Source organism: Myodes glareolus, chromosome 3 (assembly GCF_982192425.1).
Source record: "Myodes glareolus chromosome 3, mMyoGla1.1, whole genome shotgun sequence".
In the NCBI taxonomy this organism is placed as follows: Eukaryota; Metazoa; Chordata; class Mammalia; order Rodentia; family Cricetidae; genus Myodes; species Myodes glareolus.
This window is the reverse complement of record NC_142028.1, coordinates 17,774,311-17,795,888: the sequence shown is the minus strand read 5'-3', so window position 1 is coordinate 17,795,888 and position 21,578 is coordinate 17,774,311. Positions and strand designations below refer to the sequence as shown.

Sequence of the window (21,578 nt, the reverse complement as noted above, 5' to 3'; positions counted from 1 at the left end):
CACTTCTTACAAACAATGCGGAAGACAACAACCCTGTCCTGTCCCTTTGGAAGTTTCTTTTGAGATACTATACCTGTAAACTTAAAGTTAGAATTCTGACGGCAAATGTCTCAGCATCCGGGTCCCAAGCAGGAGTTGTCTACTACATGAACACTCTCTAAAACCTATCATCAGGATATTCTTTGGGTTTTATTTTTAATCATGTGCTTAATCCAACATACTTAGGAACTACTGGGACCTTTTCTGGCCAGATTAGTCCAAACAGTCAGCGATTGTTCTCTCCCCTTGACAGAAAGCTGATTGAAGGATTACACTGTCCGCTTAGCTATAAGATCCAGAAACTCTCATAAAGACACACTTATTTTGGGGTTAAAATATCCATGATTTCTTTTGGATTAGTGGCTTAAATATGAATGCTTGGCTGTAGCTGTACTTTGCTTCCTGCTCATTAGTTCTGTGTCCCCAGGAGAGGAAATTGTCGAACCTCTATTGGGTAAGTTATGTTAAATTAATAAATTTAATCTTTAGATGTTTTTCTCTGCTTTATGTTGAGGTTAGGTGTTGCTGTATTATCCCAGCTGGCTTGAATTCAACCCTCTTCTGATTTCCTTGGGCACCAGGCATGCATGTGGTGCACACACATGCATACAAGCAAAGCATGTGTATCCACACAGAAGGATATTCACTGGACTATAAAAATACTAACTCAGTTGAGATTGGTTTCTCAATAAAGGCCTGGTCAAATGACCCATAATCCAGGCCCTATTATGAGCAATATAGACAAGTATCACTTTGGAATAATGTCCAAAATAGAATATGCCAGTACTGTGTGGGTCTGGTTGATCACACTTGTAGCCTCAGCTCTTGGGAGGCTGAGACAGGAAGATTGCTGAGAGTTCAAGGCTAACCTGGACTACTGTCTAACTGAAAAGGGCCCCTGTTAGAAATGGTTCAAATGAACATATTTTTATTTCTTTGTTTTTGAGACAGAGTCTCACTATGTAGCTCAGGTTGGCTCTGCACTTCTTGCTTATTGTAATATCTCCCTCTTCACCTTTTTTCTCAGTGTTTGACAATCAATTCAGGGTCTCATACATGGTGAGCAAGCATGCTACCACCAAGACTCACCCCCGGTATTGTTCCATATATTTTTGTGAAAAGAAAATCACATATCAATGTGTAATATGTTGTTTTCATGAAGGAAAAATAGCAGCAACACTGGAGTCACATATACTTGTGAGAGAGGTACCGTGACTCATTGGGTAAATGTGCTGTGGCCAAGCCCCATGACCTGAGCTTGTTCCCCTGAACCACATGGAAAAGGGAGAGAATCAACTCTCATGAACTGCAGGTTGTCCTCTGACCTCCACACACAACCTGGCAAGTGTACGCCACCATGACAATCAAAAATACTTTAAGAAAATTTGTAATCTTTTATTTTTATTTTATGTATATGGTGTTTTGCCTGCATGTATGTCATGGCACCATGTGTGTGCATGCAGTGCTATGCTGGTGAGGCCAGAAGGGGGACATCAGATCCCCTGGGACTGGAGTTACAGACGTTTGTGAGCCGTTATGTATGTAATGAGATTCGAACCCATGTCTTCTGAAGGAGTGGCCAATGTTCTTAACCTCTGAGCTATCTCTCTAGTTCCCCACTCCCTATATTTAGAGTGTTACATGCTACAGTTACAGTCTATAGTCAGAGGATGAGACAGGAGGATTATTTGAACCCAGTAGTTAAAAGCCAGTCTGGGTAACATTCTAAAAACAAGAGAGGTGGAGAGGGAGACAGGAGATTAATTTATACAGTCAGAAACATCTTATAAAAAATACTTAGTAGACTCTCAGTCCCAGTATTACCTATAAGGTAATACTAAATATCCTAAATACTAAATACCAAAATAAATAAGGTAATACTAAATCCTCTAAAGGGAAAATCAGAGGGAAAACTTTTTATTTCTTTTTCTTTATCTTTTTAACCCTATCCTCATTTTTGTTGTTGATTGTTGTTTTGGCTTTTAGCACAATGACCTAGTTTCAACATGAGAAAAAAGAAGCATGTTCAACACAAACCAGAATCTGAAGCGTAGCACAGAACAAAAGAGCAGGACGGGAAGGGCTGTCTAGAAAAGAGCAGGTGTCTCGGGACCTCTCCTGTGGGGATTGGTCCACATGTTAAGTAGCAGCACACCCCTTCCCATATTACGGTGGTATTTTTCTGGAGGTTAAAGAAGGAAAGGAGGGTTGGGGATGTAGTCAAGTTGGCAGAGTGTTAGACCTAGGGCATGCATAAAGCCCTGTTTTTCATATCCAGCACTGCATACACAGGGTGTGATGGCGTGTACCTTGGTGGTTCCAACACTTGGGAGGTGGAAACAGGAGGATGATATGAAGTTTAAGGCCACCTTCTGCTACTCAGTGAGTTTGAGACTAGTCTGGGATACATGAGACCCTGCTTAGCGGGGAAGGGGTCCGGGAGAGATGTCTCAGTAGTAAGAACACTTGCTGTTCTTACAGAGAACCTGGGTTTCAATTCCCAGGGCCCACGCTTGGTGGTTCACAACTACCTCTAACTTAAGTTGCAGGGGATCCAGTGCCCTTTTCTGGACTGCTTGGGCACTTTTGCTCACATGTGCATATACTCACGTGCGCGCGCGCGCACACACACACACACACACACACACATTCCCCAATGACATACATCTATTATAATGGCCCAAGTGTAGAACACACACTCCCTGCTGGTGAGGCAGTGGAATGGTCTTTCACTTGCTGCTGATGGGAATGGGAAGGTGCAACCATTTAGGAAGATGGGTCCTTAAGAAACAGAACATAGTAATCTGGGTGATGGCATGGGCCTTAACCCAGCATTTGAGGCAGAGGGAGGAGGATCAGGACTTTAGTGTTATCCTCAACTACACAGTCAGTTGTGGTTCAGCTTGAGCTACATGAGAATTTTTCTCAAAACCACCACAAGAAAAATACCCCAAATAAACAAACAAAAAAGCAAACACAACTTTTGCCTAATCTTACCATAACAGCCAGCAATAAAGAGCTTTGGTATTTACTCCAAGTTGAAAACTACACCCACAAAAACATACACACTGATGTTACAGCAGCTTTGTTCTTAACTATCCAAACTTGGAAGCAACCAGAAAGTTCTTCGGCAGATGAGTGGATAGAAAAAAAAATAGTGGTGCACCTAGACAACAAAATATCGCTCAGTGCTGGGGGAGAAAGCATTTAGACCATGTGCAGTGGTGTGTGCTTTTAATTCCAGTACTCAGGAGGCAGAGGCAGGAGAATGGAGAGTTTGAGCCCAGCCAGGGCAACATAGTGAGATGCTGTTTAAACAAAATAAAAACAAAAAGGAAAGAAAAAAAAAGAAGATTATGGTGATTTACCAGGCTCTACGAAAATGTAATGAATACATACTAATGAGTAGAAGAAGCAGTCCTAAGGTCTTACACAGTAAGGTTCCCACTGCACGACTTCCCGGGGAAGGCAAAGCCGTGGACACAGTAAGAGAGTCATCAGTTGCTGGGGAAGGTGGAGGGTTGAGTAGGTGAAGCACAGAGTTGGAGACTCAGAACCCATGTGTGTGGTGGCACTTCTAGCGATCTCCAGCACTGGGGAGGTAGAGATAGGCAGATACCTGGGGCTTGCCGGCCTAGCCAGGTTGATGAGTGTTGGACCAATGAGCAACCATGTCTCAAAAAGCAAGGTGGAAGTTTGGAGCTGCGACTTGAGTCAACAGCAGCCTTTTCCCATGAATGCCAAAAGCAAAGACGATGCCACGGTGCACCTGGGAGGTTCAGAAGAGAGGGCTCGTGAGCCACTGCTGTGGGAACTCTTTCTCCAAGTAGGGCTCGAGGTCCACACCCTCACACCAAAGAATAGAGTCACCGGTTAGCTCCAAGGTTATGGCTTTGTTGGATTCTTGAGTAAGAATGCTGGCTCTGCCATTAAGATTATGAACATGATTAAACTCTATTGGAAGCCAATACAGGTAAAGACAGCATCAGCTCACAGTAAAAACCAGGGTATAGAAGCCAACATCTTCATTGAGAACCTGGACCCAGAAATTGATGAGAAGGTGCTTTATGATACTTTCAGAGCCTCTGGGGTCATCTTACAAAGCCTTAAGATCATGACCGGCCCCGACACAGGTAACTCCAGATGTTCTGTCTCTATTCATTTCATTCCACCTGACACTTCAGCTGCCTCACCTGAGGCTGCCAATGGGTGGGACCTGTGTAACTGCCCTATTGCTGTGTCTTATGCTTTGAAGAAGAACTCAGAGGGTGAACACCATGTCAGCAGCTGAATGACTTCTGGCAGCCCAGAGCCCATCATCCGAAGCTCACTGCCCTTATCAACTGTTTGCAACTTCACTCCACCCTCTGCTCCCAGCCCTGGTTATTATCATCATTCAGATCTAGGCTTCCTTCACCAAGCATCCCTCCTCCTGGCTCCTTCCTGCCTCCAGTGCCAGCTCCTGGAGTCCTTCCTTTGGGGATACTGCCCTCAGGCACAGCCCCACCACTTATGCCTCCTGGGGCTGTAGGACTACCCCCAAGGAGCAGGAGCTCAAGTCTCTGCTTCTCACAGACTCTGCCTTCTTCCTCCCAGCATTCAGTTTAGTTTTCCCTGCCTAGCTAAGTTCTGTCTTTCCACAGGCCAAAGCCGTTTCTTTATTCATCATGGTAATCACAGCATACAGAGGGAATCCCACATCAGCTGGTCATAGCTAATTATATTTTCACCCATTCCCAACAGCTGCAATACCCTAACCAGGGGCTTCTTAGATGCAGCTGGCCCACAATGGTCCTCATGGTTTAGGGCACTCCCCTGTTGGACCTCTAGATTGCTACATGTTGTAGTCAAGAGGTGGTCAACCACCATCTAGACAAGCTCCTGGAATGTCTCATACTGGGCCTCTTCCAATAGGCAGCCCCACCAGGGTCTCTACTTGGACCTCCCAAGGGTCACCCATGTTCTATCCCTCCACATGGTATAATATTGGTAGGTTTTTTTTTCTGTTGATGCCTTTTCATGGGTACTTTGGCCCTTCATGGTCCCTTCCATATGACTACAGCAAGTACCCCTCTGTCTACCCAGACCCAATCCACATCCCTCAAGTGCAGACTTGTGGCCCAGTTCAGGGCCCCACTCCCAAGTAAAATTGTCACCCTTTCTCCTCCTCTTGTATCCTCCCAGTATCATCTTCATTTTTTGGACACAAGGAAAAAAAGAATGTTGGTTTTAAATGTTTTGGAAGTTCAACTAAGAATAAATCTCCATGTATTTATTTGGGAGCTGGGTGGCAAGGTGTTGGGGAATATTATTTTAAGGTGTGTTACTTTTGTTTATGGTGCATTTGTTTAACTCTGTGAAGTTGTGATTTTTTTGCCTGTCTGAAATACTTGATGGGCCTAATAAAGAGGTGAACAGCCAATAGCGAGGCAGGAACAAGGATAGGTGGGGCTGGCTGTTGTAAGAGGCCACTGTTTGTTCCCTGCTGCTCAGCCCCGAAATAACCACACAGAAACCATATTATTTGCAATACTGTTTGGCCAATAGCATAAACGTATTTATGAATAACTCATATCTTAAATTAACTCATCTCTATTAATCTGTGTACTGCCATGAGGCTGTGGCTTACTGAGATCGGGCATCTGTCTCCCTTGGGGCTCCATGGCTTCTCACTGACTCTGCCTTCTTCCTCCCAGCATTCAGTTTAGTTTTCCCCATCTAGCTAAGTTCTGTCTTTCCATAGGCCAAAGCAGCTTCCTTATTCATCAATGGTAATCACAGCGTACAGAGGGAATCCCACATCAGCTGGAAGGCAGAGAGTAGAAATAGAAGGAGCAACACGAGAACAACAGGGGAATGAGGAGAGGAGGACGTCCAGGCCAGCCACCCAGCCAGCCGTGGAGTCAGAGTGGAAGTAAGATATACAGAAGTGACAAAGGAAAGAGCCCAGAGGCAAAGGGTAGTTGGGATAACTTAAGTTAAGAAAAGCTGGCAAGAAACAAGCCAAGCTAAGGCTGGGCATTCATAACTAAGAATAAGCCTCCATGTGTGATTTATTTGGGAGCTGGGTGGGGGACTCCCTCCCAAAAAGACAAAAGAGTAAAACATCACACAACAGCAGGGCCCCCAAAAATCAAAGAGTAAAAAGAGAAAATACAACCAACTACACCAGACGAAACAAGCAACAACAAAAACCCCTGAACCAAAACCAAGATGAGAAGCAATACTGTAGGTTGACCTCTGGGCTCACATGTGCTTGTGCCACACACACACACACACACACACACACACACACACACACACACGCATGCACACACACACACATGCAAAGGACTGTCAGGCATGATGGTATACTGCTTGTCTCTGAGCATTAGAGAATTGGAAAGAGTAGTATCAGAAGTTCAGGGTCATCCTTGGCTTCACAGCAAGTTCCAGATCAGCACAGGTTACAGGAGCCTCTCTCTCAGAAGAGTCAAATGAACAAAAACAAGCAGGTCTGTGGATGCAGTTTAGTTGGTAGAGGGCTTGTCTGGCAGGTACATAGTCCTGGGCTCCAATTCAGTGGTGTGGAAGGCTCTTCTATCTGTGTGTTGCTTTTATTGGTCAATGAATAAAGAACTGCTTTGAGCCTATGGCAGGGAAAAACAGAACTAGGCAGGGAAAGCTAGGCTGTATGCTGGGAGAAAGAAGGGCGGAGTTGGAGAGACACCATGATGCAGGATCTTTAGCCAGTAAGTAACAACCACATAGCCATACACAGATTAATAGAAATGGGTTAAATTAATATGTAAGAGTTAGCCAATAAGAAACTAGAGTTAATGGGCCAAGCAGTGAGTTAATTAATACAGTTTCTGTGTGATTATTTCAGGTCTAAGCTAGCCAGGTGGCTGGGAACCAACAAGCGGCCTCCTTGCAATAACCCAGCACTTTATAAACATGAACATGCCTATCATCCTGTCACCTGGAAAGTAGAGGAACAGGATCGGATCAGGAATTTAAGGTCATCTTCACCTACATAGTGAGTTTGAGGCTAGCCTGGGGCTGGTCTGACCTCCCAGAGACCTTGTCTCAAAAGATAAAATATATTAACCAAAAATCAACCTAACCAAAACAATTCCTCTTGCACAGACACGTAAGAGAGTAAATTGATTCCTGTATTAAAAATAGGTCCAAGCTGGGTGGTGACTCATGCCTTTAATCTCAGGACTCAGAAGAGAGAGGCAGGTAGATCTCTGTGAATTTAAGGCCAGTCTGGTTAATAAGTGAGTTCTAGGACAGCCAGGCTTACACAGAGTGATCCTGTCTCAAAAAGAAAAAAAAAAAAGGCGGGGGCGGAGAGAAGTTCACATAGAAAGACCCCATCTAAAAGATAACAGGTTTAGCAAATTTACAATAGAAAATCAGTATTCAATGTTATCTCACCCCTGAGAGACATGCAATAAATGAAGCTATTTAAAGAGTCTACATGCTGAGGGAGACCTTAAGGTGTATTAGGCCCCTGTAGACACAAGACAAGCAGGTGCTACAGTACAGGAGCAGTGACTACTGTGTTTGTCTGAGAACCTGCAAGATAATGTGAGCCTGGGAAACCAAAAGACAAAATTGTTTCCCAGTGTCCCGGGAGATAAAAGGCTCTTTATGGGCAAGGGAGGGCTATGCCCACAGCCGCAGTATCTCTGGCACCTCAGGAAAAGGGGTGTGGTAAACTCCATATGGTGCAGCTCAGCCCATGGGACACATTTGTCTACTGATGATAAAGCGTGTGTTCCCTCGACAGGATCCCAGGTGTTCTGTGCAGGTGTGCACACCTGGGAGGAAGGGAGGTAAATTTAAACTGCCTTCCCTTGATGACATTGGGGAGCCTGGGACAACTGACTTGCTGTGGGGATCAGATATCCCTAAGGAAAACACACACACACACACACACACACACACACACACAAACGTGTGCGCACACGCACGCAGGCACACATGCAGGCACACGCACACGTGCACATGCACACACACGCACGCACGCACACACATACACATGCGCACATGCACACACACACATACACACACATGGAATTTAAACAGATAAATTACACAGATGCAGTGGTGCCTGTCTATAATCCCAGTACTCAGGAGGCTGAGGTGGGATACCTGCCCTCTTTGAGGGACTAGGACTGCATAGCAAAACTCTGTCTTCAGAAACCAAAATAAGGGCTAGGGATGTCAGCTGGTAGAGTGCTTGCACATCATGTAAGAGGTCCATGATTTGACCATCAGCACCGTGTGAAATGAGGGATTTGAGGTCTTTCTTGGTTAGATTCTGAGTTCAAGGCCAGCCTGAACTACACGAGACCCTGTCTCAAAACAAAAACAAACTAACACCAAAACCAGGGCCTGGAGAGATGGCTCACCATTAAGAGCAAGTACTACTCTTGTAGAAGAGTCAAGTCTGGTTACCAGTTCCCAGGTCAAGTGGCTGCCAATGGTCTGTAACGTCAGCTCCAGGGAGTCTAATCCAGTTGAAATCCGATCCTCTTCTGGACTCCACAGGGACTTGCACTCACATGTACATCCCCTCACCACATAATCATAAAATTTAAAATAAAAAAAGATCTTTAAAAAAAGGAAAAATAAAACCATAACATAACAAAACAAAATCTATAAATAAACATAAACTGATTGATGAAATAATTGAAACAAACCAATTTCAGGCAATAAAATGTATACAAAGCATTTTTATATAAAAAGAGAGGAAGATGATGGTAAGTTTGGAGAAGAATTGGATAAGATGCGGGTGGGCCAAATTAGGCTAAATAACCTGGGTATTTTCTGTAACTGTCAGTTTGCCTTTCTCTAATATATGACCCTCACTGTAATTTTCTTTTTCACCCTGTCCAGCACGGCCATCGGACAGACACTACACCAGTGGTCACTCCAAGAACCCGGATTCTCATACTGAGTTGAGGGCAAGACAGACAACAGCAGGTCATTGGAACCCAAACAGGCTATCCTCCAACTTCTGGGTTCTCCATGGCTCTGGTCTATTCCCATTCTTTCTTTCTTTGTGGTTTTATTTTATCTTTGTTTTTTTCGAGACAGGGTCTCTCTGTCTAGTCCTGGCTGTCCTGGATCTGGCTGTGTAAACCAGGCTGGCCTTGAACTCACAGAGATCCTCTTACTTTTGCCTCCCAGGTACTGGGATTAAAGGAGAGCACCACCACACTCTGCTTTTCATTCATGACTATGCCCTCAGACACCAGCAGTACTTCACTCTGTTAGCTGGAGTGAGAGTCTTGCTGATCCAGATAAAGGCTGGGCTTCTGAAGAAATGCCTGAGGAGGAAGTGGGCACACAAGATGGTGATGGTGTGCGCTGTTGCGTCCATCTTGGAATTGTTGTCTATCAGGCAGGCACGCGACAGAAGGGCTTCTCTTGTTTGTCTCTCCCCATAGGAGAGACCTGTCTCTTTGTGTTTTATTGGCCACATGGCTTTATTGACCAATACAATGTAAGTATTGTTGTGCTACACAAACTTTAAAAAGGATCTAAGTGAGATTACCAAAAAAATAAAAAATGGGCAAAGGGGACTGGTGTGGGAAGTCCTTCTATATGTGTGTTGTTTTTATTGGTTAATGAATAAAGAAACTTTTTTGGCCCGTGATAGGGCAGAGTAGAGTGGCGGGGGGGGGGGGGGGAGGGAGGGAATTAAACTGAATGCTGGAAGAAAGAAGGCAGAGTCAGAGAGAAACCGTGTAGCTCTGCCAGAGACAGACATAATGGAACCTTGCTGGTAAGCCACAGCCACGTGGTTATACACAGATGAATAAAAATGGGTTAATTTAGAATGTAAGAGCTAGCCAATAAGAAGCTAGAGCTAATAGACCAAGAAGTGATTTAAATAATATAGTTTCTGTGTGGTTATTTTGGTTCTGGGCAGCCAGGAACAAACTAACAGCCTCCATCAACAGGGGACAGGTTCTCACGTATCCCAAGCTGGCCACAAATGCATTATATAGCCAGAGATGACCTTGAACTTTGGACCCTCCTTCCTCCTTCCTATTGCTACGATTGTAGGCATGCATCATGGTCAGTATACTATACAGTGCTGGGGTAGAATCCAGGGTTTCATGAATGCTAGGCAAGCACTCTACTGACTGAGTTACACTGCCAGTTCTAATTAGTCAGTTTTGTTTCTGATGTATCTCTCTCTCTCTCTCTCTCTCTCTCTCTCTCTCTCTCTCTCTGTGTGTGTGTGTGTGTGTGTGTGTGTGTGTGTGTGTTGTGTGTGTGTTGTGGAAGATTTTGAACTTCTGATTCATTGTCTCCACCACTCAAGTACTGGGATGACAGGTGTGTGCCACCATATCTGACCTAAACATTGGCAGGTCCTTTATCCCTTCTGTCTCATCTTCTCAACACTAACCAATCCATGATAATCTCCCCCAGCTGCTTCAATATTCAATATGCTTCTAGCTTATCTCCTGGCTTTTAGGTATGCAATTAATTAAGAAAACCATCCTCCATACAGTTGACAAAGATGTCAAAACTAGCCCAAGGCCACAGCTGAAGCACCTTTGGTGACTCTTCACCCCATAAGGGACTTGTCAGTCATCACAAGGTGGCTTCTGTTGAGACTGTCAACCTCATTTCCTTTACATTGCTAGCTCCCCCTCTATGCTCAGCAGAATTTAGCTGCCTGTTCTTTCTTTCTTTCTCTCTGGTACTTTCCATGCCAAACTGGAATGATCTGGTCTTTCTCTTTCAACAGATTCCTATCTGATGAAGGCAGGCACAAAGGCTTAACATTTCAAGCCCAGAGTGTAGAATTATGCCTGGCCTACAGGAGGCGCTCTATCCATGTTAGTGGGGTTGAAATAAACCAAATCAAGCATCAACTGAAGACAACTCCTGAGTTGTATCAAAGCCTCTGGCTTACACAGCAGATCACACGGTGATTGGCCCTTTTGAACAGAAATATAGCAACACGTGACAGACATCCTCTCTCCCTCACTTACTGCTTTCCCATGTGTGAACACTCCCCCGGAGGGGAAAAAATTCAAACGGAAAAATGTGCACAGATGTCCTGGCAACTGCAGTTATAACAGTGAAAACCTGGAAGCAGTCCAAGTGTCTAACAGGGAAGTGACTGAGCAAACAATGGGATTATTATATAGCTATTAAAAATGACAGAGGTGAGAACTGTCAACATGGAGAGTTATGTACTGGCAGGAACTGGCAGGAACATGAAGTGGAAAAAGAACACGGACTAGCCTTTAGGGACGTGTGCGCAGTAGTAAAGCTCAGAGGCCGACCTGGAAAAAAATGACAATGGCTGCAGTTCAGAGTTCTCAGGTGTTCAGACCCTGTAAGATTCCATCCATGTATGACAAGAATAGTTGAGAGCTCACAAAATCCACCTACCTCAAAGTATTGTGCAGAAGGGCGCATGGCAGCACAAGCTTGTAATCAAAGTGTTTAGGAGGCAGAGGCAGGAGGATCAGGATTTCAAGGCTACCCTCTGCTGCACGGTAAGTGGGAGGCTGGCCTGAGTTGCTTGAGACCTGGAGTCAAAAACAAAAAACAAACAACAACAAAAACCAAAGCAAAAGTTGGACATTGTGCCTTCGATCTTCAGTCCCAGTGAAGGCAGAGGCAGGCAGAACTCTGTTTGAGGCCAGACAGGGCTACACAGTGAGTCCCTGTCTCAGAAAACAACAGTCAGACAAAAGCACCACCCCAGTTTTCAGGGGCTGGGGAGAGATGACTCAGTACTCACAAGCGTGTGCTGTTCTTGCGGAGGTCCTGGGTTGGGTCCCTAGTATCCACACCAGGCAGCTCACAACAGCCTAGAATTCCAGTTCCAGGGCGATCTGACATTCTCTTCTGGATTCCAAGGGTGCTATACTTATATGCACATACCTATATAGACACAGACAAACACACACAGACTCTAAAAAAAAAATTAAGTCTTCAGAATAAGTACTCTATGTTATCTACCAGGTAGAATAGTCCAAAGAGATATTTATTTAATGTCAACTTCTTACTAACATTGTTTTGAAAATAGTGGCATTTCTTCTCCTCCTCATCCTTTTTCTCCTCCTTTCTCCTCCCCTACCCCACCCAGGTCTTACTATGAAACCAGAATGGTCTCAAATTTGATTTTATTCTGCATCTGACTCCTGGGTGCACAACTACAGATGTGTTCCAGCACTCTACCCTGTATGTGTGCTCATGTGTATATGACTGTCTTAGGGTTTCTATGGCTGTGATGAAACACCATGATCAAAGCAAAGGAGGAAAGGGTTTATATCCTCTCTCCAGGGATGTCAGGGCAGGGACTCAAGGCAGGAGCTGATCAGTGGCCACAGAGCAGCGAGGTTTACTGGTTTCCTTTCCCTGCTTATTTGTTTTCTTTCTTATACACTGTAGGACCAGGTACCTGTATAGGAATGGTACCCACAGTGAGCTGAACCCTTCTATTTACTACATCAATTACTACACAAGAAAATACCCCACAGACTGAATTCCCTCTTCCTGGATGATCCCATCTAGTGTCAAGTTGAAAAACAAAACAAAACAAAAACAAAAACAAAAACAAAACAAAAACAAAAAACCCTAACCAGGATGAATTTATGTGTGTGTGGAAAATGTGTATGTGTGTATGTGTGTGTTATACTAGCTGGCCTGATACTTGATATGTAGAGCAGAGCAAGCTGGCCTCAAACTCACAGACATCCACTTGCCTCAGCCTCCTGAGTCCGCTGGAATGAAAGGCATGCCCAGCTGATTTTGGAATCTCTTATTCTTTCTCTTCTCCCTCCTCCTCTTCTTGATTCTTTGAGGCAGGATCTCACACTCACACTGTAGCCTAAGGCTGGCCTGGAACTCTGTGTAGACCAGGCTGGCTTGGGCCTCACTGTAGAGCTCATATTGACCTTCTACAGTTTAGATCTGAGTCCCGAAGGCCCATGAATTAAAAGCTTAGTCTCCAGCATGGCACTGTTACAGGGTGGTGAAACTTTTAGGGGTCCGACCTAATGAGAGCGCTGTGCTTGCTTGGCCTGTTTGGTGACACGCCATTAAAGGTGGCTATCATATGGAACCCCAATTTCCTCTTCTTCCTCTGTGTTTTACTCACCCCCCCCCCCCCGCTTTAGTTTTTTGAGGGCTTCTCTGTAGCTTTGGAGCCTGTCCTGGAACTAGCTCTTGTAGACTAGGCTGGTCTTGAACTCACAGAGATCTGTCTGCCTCTGCCTCCCGAGTGCTGGGATTAAAGGCGTGTGCCACCACCACCCGCTGTGTTTTACTTTTCTAAGGTATGAGCAGTTTGCCACACACCCCTACCCTAGTGTGCTGCCAAAGCAATGGGGCGAACAGATCATGGGCTAGAACCTTAAAGCACTGAGGAAAATACATCTTTTTTTCCTCTCCCCACTCTACTGTGTGTGTGTGTGTGTGTGTGTGTGTGTGTGTGTGTGTGGACGTGCACATGCGTGCCGAGCTAAGAGAACAACTTTGAGTGTAGTTCCTCAAGTGCTGGCTTCCTTTTTGCTGTTGGAGGAGAGAGTGCTTGTGAAGCGGGCTAGCCTGCCCAAACAGTGACACCAGGCTGGCCTCTAACTCACAGAAATCCACCTGCCTCTGCCTCCAGAGTGCTGGGATTAAAAGCATGCACCACCACTGCCTGGGTCATACTTGGCATATTTTAATGTAGGTTCTGAGGTTCTGATTCAGGTCTGTGTGCTTCTGAGTTTTACTCTACAGCCCAGGCTGACCTTGAACTTTTAGCAACTGCACCGTTTTAGCTTTCAGAGTGCCAAAATTACAGGCTTGTGTCACCATGCCCCACCATTCTGTCTCTTATAAGTAGACACTGGAGCCATCTTGCTTGAAGTTGTGTTTATTCTGTTAGAAGCTATAACCAGAATGCTTGGACATGGACAAAATTCACACTGATCGAGTTCAAGAGCAGCAGAGTAGCAGCAAGTGCCTTGCTCAGACAAAGACGGATTATCGGTACAAAAGCGAGGGGGCTTAACCATGTTCTCCACGTTTTCTGATTTTCTAAATGAGGCAGAGGCAAGAGGATCAACTCAAGTTCAATGCCATCCTGGTCTGCTTAACCAGTTCTAGGCCAGCCAGGGCTCCACAGTGAGATCCCACTTCACAGAAACAAAACAGAAGACTCCAGATGGACCAGGGAGGTTTTGGGTTTTTGTTTGTTTGTTTTTTTGTTTGGAAGCAGGTCTCACGTAGCCCAGGCTGGATTCCAGCTAGTTAAATACCTGAGGATGACCTTGAACCTCTAACCCTCAAGCTTTTACATCCTGGTGCTGGGATTACAAGTGTGGGCCACCAGGATGAGTTTATGGGGTGCAGGCGGTAAAATCCTGGGCCTCCTGCTTGCTAATCTTCTACATCCCATGAATCATTAAGTGAAAACCAGTTTAGCATTTCTAATCTGAAATCGACAGTATCAGACAAAGGATCCTGTTTTGGGGGCCCCCCTTATGACTAGTTGCCCGGCTAAGCCCCACTCACCTCTGAACGCTTCAGGGATGGATACGGGTGTATCTTCACAATATGGTCTGGGTAAACACACTGGAGAGGCGCTCAGTTTCCTGCCTGTATTATCGACAAAAGATAACTGTCCTTTTAGGCCCTGCTGAGGAGCCTGTAGGTAGAATCCACTCAGTAACCATCACGTGAGCTACAGCCCCCCGCAGCCATCAACTCTCCACTGCATGGAAAGTGTATAATTAGCTCGGTGTGCAGCTTGACCCCAGTGATTTTTCTGACGCACTTGGCCTTCAGTGTCCGCCCTTTCTGAGACCTCCTGTGTCTTCTCTACAGCTGGAGATGCCCTAAACTGCACGCAGCACTTCCTGTGGGTGTGGCCTTGCATTCTTAGGCACTCCTTGGCAACAGCTGCCCCCCAAAGGGTCACATGTTTCAGCTACTCCCAGACCCACAAAGCTCTTTGAAATGGACCATGAGTGGCTCTATCAATTGTAATTGAGTTTTCCAGTCCCTCCTATTTCTTTTTAAAAAGCGATTCTCTGATGGAGTCTTCTCAAAGAAACACTATAATTGGGCAGCCTGGGGCATGTGGGAAAGACTCCCGATGGCGTCAGTAACTATTCTCAGGAGAGGAAAGGCAGGGTATCCCCACTGGAAGATGACAGCACTCGTTTCAAGTTGGGGAAGAGCCTGTGGTTCTCTTCCTGTGTTCGGAGGGGGAAAGCGAACACACAATGTTCGTTTCCCTAAATACGGGATGTGCTATGCTAGCGGCTCATTTTCCAACATGTCATATCCTGGCAGGAGGCAGCAGGGGTCAGGGCAGGAAACGGCAACTTCTCCGAATGAGACAAGGCTTTCCCAGAGCGGTCATTGGCTCCAGGGAACTATAAAGTACGCTCATCCAGAAACGGCCTCTTACTTTTCTTCCTGGAGGCCGGAGTGAAGGGTAAGTGGGGAGTCCAAGGGGATGCGTCTGAAATGGGAATGGTGACAGGGGATCAATTCTTGGGCCCTCGTGTACTCAGAGTGACTGTTGCTCCTTCGTTCTTTTTACCTGAAAACTTCTTACTGGTCAGATAGCTCATAGAGGCCCACAAGGAACAGTAGGACCTTAGTCAGGGGACCAGCGCTCTTCACAGGGTCCCGGGAAACAGCCGGATTTGCAGCCTGTCTCTAAAATCCCCCATCTTAATTGATGCCGATGAGTTCTGGCTGTGTGAACCTACGCTGCAAGCTTGGGATCCTTGTATTCAGGAGGTGGAAGCTGAGAAATCAGGGGTTTGAGACCAACGTGGACTCTCTAAGATCCTGTCTTTAAAAACAACATCAACAAATGGAGAGAGGTCAAAATATTTAATAACTTCTTGCCCAGATATTTCAGTTTTGATATTCTCTTTCTGTGACGAATTTGACACTGTTAAGATGTTCTGAATGGTAGAAAGGGTATGAAAACTGGGGTCTCTGGTAGCCAGGACAGACGGTACGTTCAGCTTTCTCCATTCGTAGCCTTTTATTGGCTTCGATTCAACTTGATCCAAGGAAGCTTTTAGGGAGTTGTTATCTCCTACCTTCTCCCTTTTTTGCCTTGAGACAGGCACTTGTTATGTAGCCTTGGTTGGCCTACAACTCAATATTTAGACCAGGTTGGTCTCTCAAGGATCTGGCCACTGCCTCCCAGGTGCTGGGATTGGAGGTGTGTGTTACCACACTGGAATTGGCTATTTATTTTATCCCATTGGCTAGTCTTTTTTTTAAAATGACACTTTTGTAATGAAGAGATATAGCATTAACTGAATGTGATTTAGTTTTAATTAAGTTTCCACCAAAGATCAAGATGTCTGAAGACCTTGGGGTCCTAAGGTAGACTAATCAGAAAATTGTATCTTAGACTGACTGAAAACATAAAGTCTGGCAGAAGGGAGTTGCTTCAGAAAAGCAGCCAACTTAGAAAGACTAAGTATTTATTTATTGAAATTAACACACTATAGGGTTTATTTGGGCATTTTCAAACAAAATTTATTTTGTTGGTTCGTCACCCCCTCTTTCTCTCATGCCCCTTTACCCTAACCTTTCTACCCCTACCCCTTGAGACAAAGTTTCATCATATAATCCAGGCTAACCCTGAATTCACCATGTACCTAAGGCTAGCCTTGCTAGAAAGACTAATTTCTTTAGTTTGATAGATGATATACTTTTTGAGGTTTTGGTTATGTATGTGGAGGGAGTTGAGGGGAGGATCCAACTTGATCCAAGGAAGCCTCAGGAAGCTGCTGTCTCATTTACCCCTGTTCTTTGCCTTGAGACAGGCTCTTGTTGTGTAGCCTTGGATGGCCTAGAACTCGATATTTAGACCAGGTTGGCCTTGAACTCTCAGTGATCCTCTGCTTCCCAAGTGCTGGTATTAGAGAGAGGGAGGGAGAGACGGAGGGAGGAAGGGAGGAAGGGAGGGAGGGAGGGAGAGAGGGAGGGAGGGAAAGGCAGAGAGCGAGAAAGAGAAAGAGAGAGAACACAAGAGACAGCTGTGCTTCAAGACCCTAGGATGCAGGTCTCTATATAATGAAAAGCTTTTGCTACATGCCCAGTTTGCCACTTGTAAAGTGTTTGCTTCTATTTCTTGGTTCTTGTTTGCCAGGAGCTGGGGGAGGGAGGATAGGATGGGGGTGTCACACCCAGAGCCTTGTACATGACAAGCAAAGGCTCTACCATTGAACTACACCCTCAGCCCAAGGGTCATCTTGAAGGCAGAGCGAAGTCACGGTATTGGGACAGCCATCTAATAGTCTCAACCTTCACGCTTAAATCTCATGTAACCAGAGGATGAAGTCCATAGATTCTGTTCCCTGGGAGAAAAGCAAAAGACAGCGGAATCTCTATTTGCAGTTAATGAATTCTGAGAATTTATATGACTAGTCCCAGGCTCCAGAGCTGGCTTTTGAAAACTTGTCACATGACCCAGTGGTAACCTACCGCACCGCCCCCCCCCCACCGAGTGATAGTAACTGATATATATTTATTTATTTATTCATGTATTTATTTCTGTAGCCTTGGGGATTAAATGTAGGGGTTGAATGCTAGGCAAGTGATCTACCATTAAGATACCCCTTCAGCGCAAGGTCTATTTAATCTTTGAAGACTCCCTCTTGTGCACCGGCCAGTTCTAGGCTGGGGCAACAGCGGGCACGGGGCTAACTGCGCATCTATGTCCCTACAGGGTATGGAGAGGCTGGCGGCCTGGGAGCCGCAGGGCGTGGATGCGCTGCGACGCTTCCAAGGACTGCTGCTGGACCGTCGCGGCCGGCTGCACGGCCAAGTGCTGCGCCTGCGCGAAGTGGCCCGGAGGCTCGAGCGGCTACGCAGGCGCTCCCTGGCGGCTAATGTGGCTGGCAGCTCTCTGAGCGCCGCGGGCGCGGTGGCCGCCATCGTGGGGTTGTCACTCAGCCCGGTCACCCTGGGAGCCTCGCTCGTGGCGTCAGCCGTGGGCCTAGGGGTGGCCACAGCCGGAGGGGCAGTCACCGTCACGTCTGACCTCTCTCTGATCTTCTGCAATTCCCGGGAGGTGCGGAGGGTGCAGGAGATCGCTGCCACCTGTCAGGACCAGATGCGCGAGCTCCTGAGCTGCCTGGAGTTCTTCTGTCAGTGGCAGGGTCGCGGGGACCGCCAGCTGCTGCAGAGCGGGAGGGACGCCTCTATGGCCCTTTACAACTCTGTGTACTTCATTGTCTTCTTCGGCTCACGCGGCTTCCTCATCCCCAGGCGTGCCGAGGGGGCCACCAAAGTCAGCCAGGCCGTACTGAAAGCCAAGATTCAGAAACTGTCGGAGAGCCTGGAGTCCTGCACCGGCGCCCTGGATGAATTTAGTGAGCAGCTGGAGTCCCGGGTCCAGCTCTGCACCAAGGCCGGCCGTGGCCACAACCTCAGGATCTCTGCTGATCAGGATGCAGCGTTGTTTTTCTAAGAACATCCTTTACCTACACGGGATGTTCTAGATCTGTAGCATCCACGGGGAAGTGACCCCTAGATGGGGTGCAAAGGATGGCAGAAACTGTTCTTGTAGGGCGTTGGTCCTCAACTCCTTGTGTGCGAGGGACTTTTTCACTTGTGTAATCCCAATGGAGTATGTGACCCTAATCACGCACTTTGAGCGGCGAGGCGGGGCGTGGGGGGGGGGGCAAAAATCCTTTTTTGACTACACACAGCTGGGCAGATTCTCCCGTTTTAGAGTTATAAGAGGAGGGGTACTTTGATGGTTTGAGCTGAGGTCTGGCGAGGTCCCTCTGGGACCACTTTAAGTTCTTTCTAGAATCCTGGGATTCTCAGAAGGTTGGCCAGAGGGGCTTTTGCTTTACAACTCTGCTTCTACAGTTTCTGATACACAGAACTCCAGAATCCAGAACAAGAAAGACCCGTTCTGGCCTTTTGTAGGGTTGTAGATGTAGGCTGGTCCTCTGAGCTAACTGGCCCTGCTCTTGCCGCCCCTGTCAATTTAGATACGAGGCCCAACATGGCCTCGTTCTAATGCTCCATAACATTTGAAAATGATGGCAAGAAATAGTCATTTCCAGTCAGGTGTGCTGGTCTATACCTGTAAGGTTAGCACTTGGAGATGAAGACAATCAGCATCATCCTTGGCTACACCACCCAGGATTCTAAGACCCTGATCTCAAAAGCCAAAATCGAACCAAAACAACAAGAAGTTAACTGGACTTCCTTCAATAGACTGTTCAAAGCCTCTGCAGGGGCTTTGTCATCTTTAGAATCACTCACAGAAAGCCCAGGAGACACTGTCCCACAGGTCAAGGAGACCATGTCCCCTGTGAACTAGGAGATGGAACACCACAAGCCCTCTAGAGGGCAGTGTCGCCCGTTCCTTGTGGAACCTGGTACCGAACGGAATGTGAAATTACCAGAAAAACCCATCTTTCTCTAGTCTCTGAAACCTCCAGATGACATATCTTTATTTATTTAAAATGTGTTATTTAATTACTGCCTATTACTTACATTTAATTTTATTTAATCATCACGTTTAGAAAATGATAAGAATAGTGAATATCTGAATGGGAGTTTCTTACGACTCTTTTCAAGAGGACAAGTTTGAAGTCCTTAAATGTCTTTTTCCCCTCAGAGGGTACTCTTTTCTCTAGTGTTTTACATGATTCTTGTAAGTAAGATGGGGAAGTCCTGAATAGAGAAGTAAAGCTGACTTTTAAACTAGGAAATGGGATCTTGGATTGTGGGACATATGAATGATTAAGCCCGTGTGTCCTGAAGGTACTTTACCAGAACAGAACACTTGACTTAAACAGAAAACCTGCAATTTAACTCAGGGATGGGGGCAAACAGAGACGCATGAAGGGGTATTTTACCTTGGAAGCCTGATGTCCTGAAAGATTGTGTTATGGCAGAGATATGTTGCATTTGGGGGTTATAAGAACCTGTTAGCTACATTTAAGAAAGTACTTCTAATTTACTCAATATCTTCCTAAATTATCCTAAAAAAATTATTTGGAAAGTCTTTGGGACCATACCCAAGAAACCTTGGCTGTATTTTTAAGTTATTTAGTGTTACACATTTGTATAGCCCCTATGCTTCCCAGTGATGGCCTTGTGTCTGAAGAAATGTAATTTTGGCATGAGGGGGAGGGGCTGCTGCTTCTATATTTGTTTTCTTCTATAAATTGTAATTGGATCATATTCTGGCTCAATTTAACATTGACTCTTTTTTGGCGGGGAGGGCAACACTGTATCTCCCTATGTAGCTCTGATTGTCCTGGAACTCACTCTGTAGACCAGGTTGGCCTCAAGCTCACAGAGATCCACCTGCCTCTGCCTCCTGAGTGCTGGGATTAAAGGAGTGCACTATGCCCTGCTTGTTTTTGTTTGTTTGTTTGTTTTGTTTTGTTTTAATTCTAGACTGCCTTGTGTGGATGCTGGGGTACATTTCACACCGACTTCATATCACGCAGCGAAAGCTGTTCTCTTAGTCCATCATGCACTGATGCTTCATTTTGGAGTGCATTCCCCCAAAAGTGAGCTGTTCCGTATAAACCAAAAGGGAGTATTTTGAGTGTGGCAAAGCACTAAAGTTCCGAGGTTTTCATCAGTGGTCTGCTTTATGCATGTATGGAAGAGAGTCTCCTTTCCATCGATAGCTGGATAGAGTAGAAACCCAGCAGGCAACCAGGTGGCAGAAGGACTGAGAATTTCAGGACACCTGAGCTACAGAATGAGGCCTTATTCCAAAAACAAAACAAAGCAAAAACTGAAAGCATGTTTGAGTCGTTTGCTGTCTGGCTGTATTATTAGGGATTACTTGATAAAGAAGGATTATTCCCTTTCTTATGTGCATGCATGCTGTGAAGACAGGAGGCTTTATAAGGAGCTAAAGTTCATCAAAATTATCCTAGAGACAAATTGTTTATTCCTTTCATGGGACTGCGAAGTGGGCTTTCCCTTTCATAAGCAAACAGGTTGAAAGTGTTTGTTGCAAAAGAGAAAAGAGAGGGAGAGAGAAATGCCAGGTTTGGAAAATACGTGTTTATTCAAAGTGTTGGGATGTTTTCTCTGTTCCTTCCTTGGCTTTACAATCTTCTGAATTGCTTTGTTGCACCGCAAAGGGAATTCATTTGGTCTGCATCTTAAAGTTCCAATAAAGCGACATTCTGTTCCATTAAGAAATAATCCTTGGGGCTGGAGAGATGTTCATCAACTAATATCACTTGTTTCGATTCCTAGCACACCCCACCATGATAACTCACAACCATCTGTAACTCCAGTTCCAGGGTCCTCTTCTGACCTCTGAGAGCACCAACCACGCACATGGTACACATCCATACATGTGGGCAAAATATTCATACACATAAACAAATCGCAGAAAAGAAAGAAAGAAAGACAAGAAAAGAGATCATCCGTAGCAAGCATTCTGATCCTAACTCCAGTGTATTTGCCCGAGACACCTGTCGTTTCCAACATGGCAAATGTCAAACGTAAAAGTCTTTGCTGGGGGAAAGAGAGAGCAGCGGGATGGA

General features: G+C 45.6%; 1 protein-coding gene and 1 pseudogene across 1 annotated transcript; both read left to right on the top strand.

Moving 5' to 3' along the window:
* Window positions 1–3,678: 3,678 nt before the first annotated feature.
* Window positions 3,679–4,689, top strand: LOC148122542 (splicing factor 3B subunit 4 pseudogene; annotated as a pseudogene).
* A 10,539-nt stretch (window positions 4,690–15,228) lies between these two features.
* Apold1 (apolipoprotein L domain containing 1) lies at window positions 15,229–21,231 on the top strand. Its single transcript, XM_048432430.3, has 2 exons — window positions 15,229–15,499; window positions 17,765–21,231. The coding sequence occupies exon 2, from the start codon at window positions 17,768–17,770 to the stop codon at window positions 18,506–18,508; it is 741 nt and encodes a 246-aa protein (XP_048288387.3). The 5' UTR covers window positions 15,229–15,499; window positions 17,765–17,767; the 3' UTR covers window positions 18,509–21,231.
* Window positions 21,232–21,578: the final 347 nt, after the last annotated feature.

What these genes read in the sequence shown, in the direction of transcription:
- Apold1 (XM_048432430.3), top strand. Translation starts at nt 17,768, where the DNA reads ATGGAGAGGCTGGCGGCCTGGGAGCCGCAGGGCGTGGATGCGCTGCGA.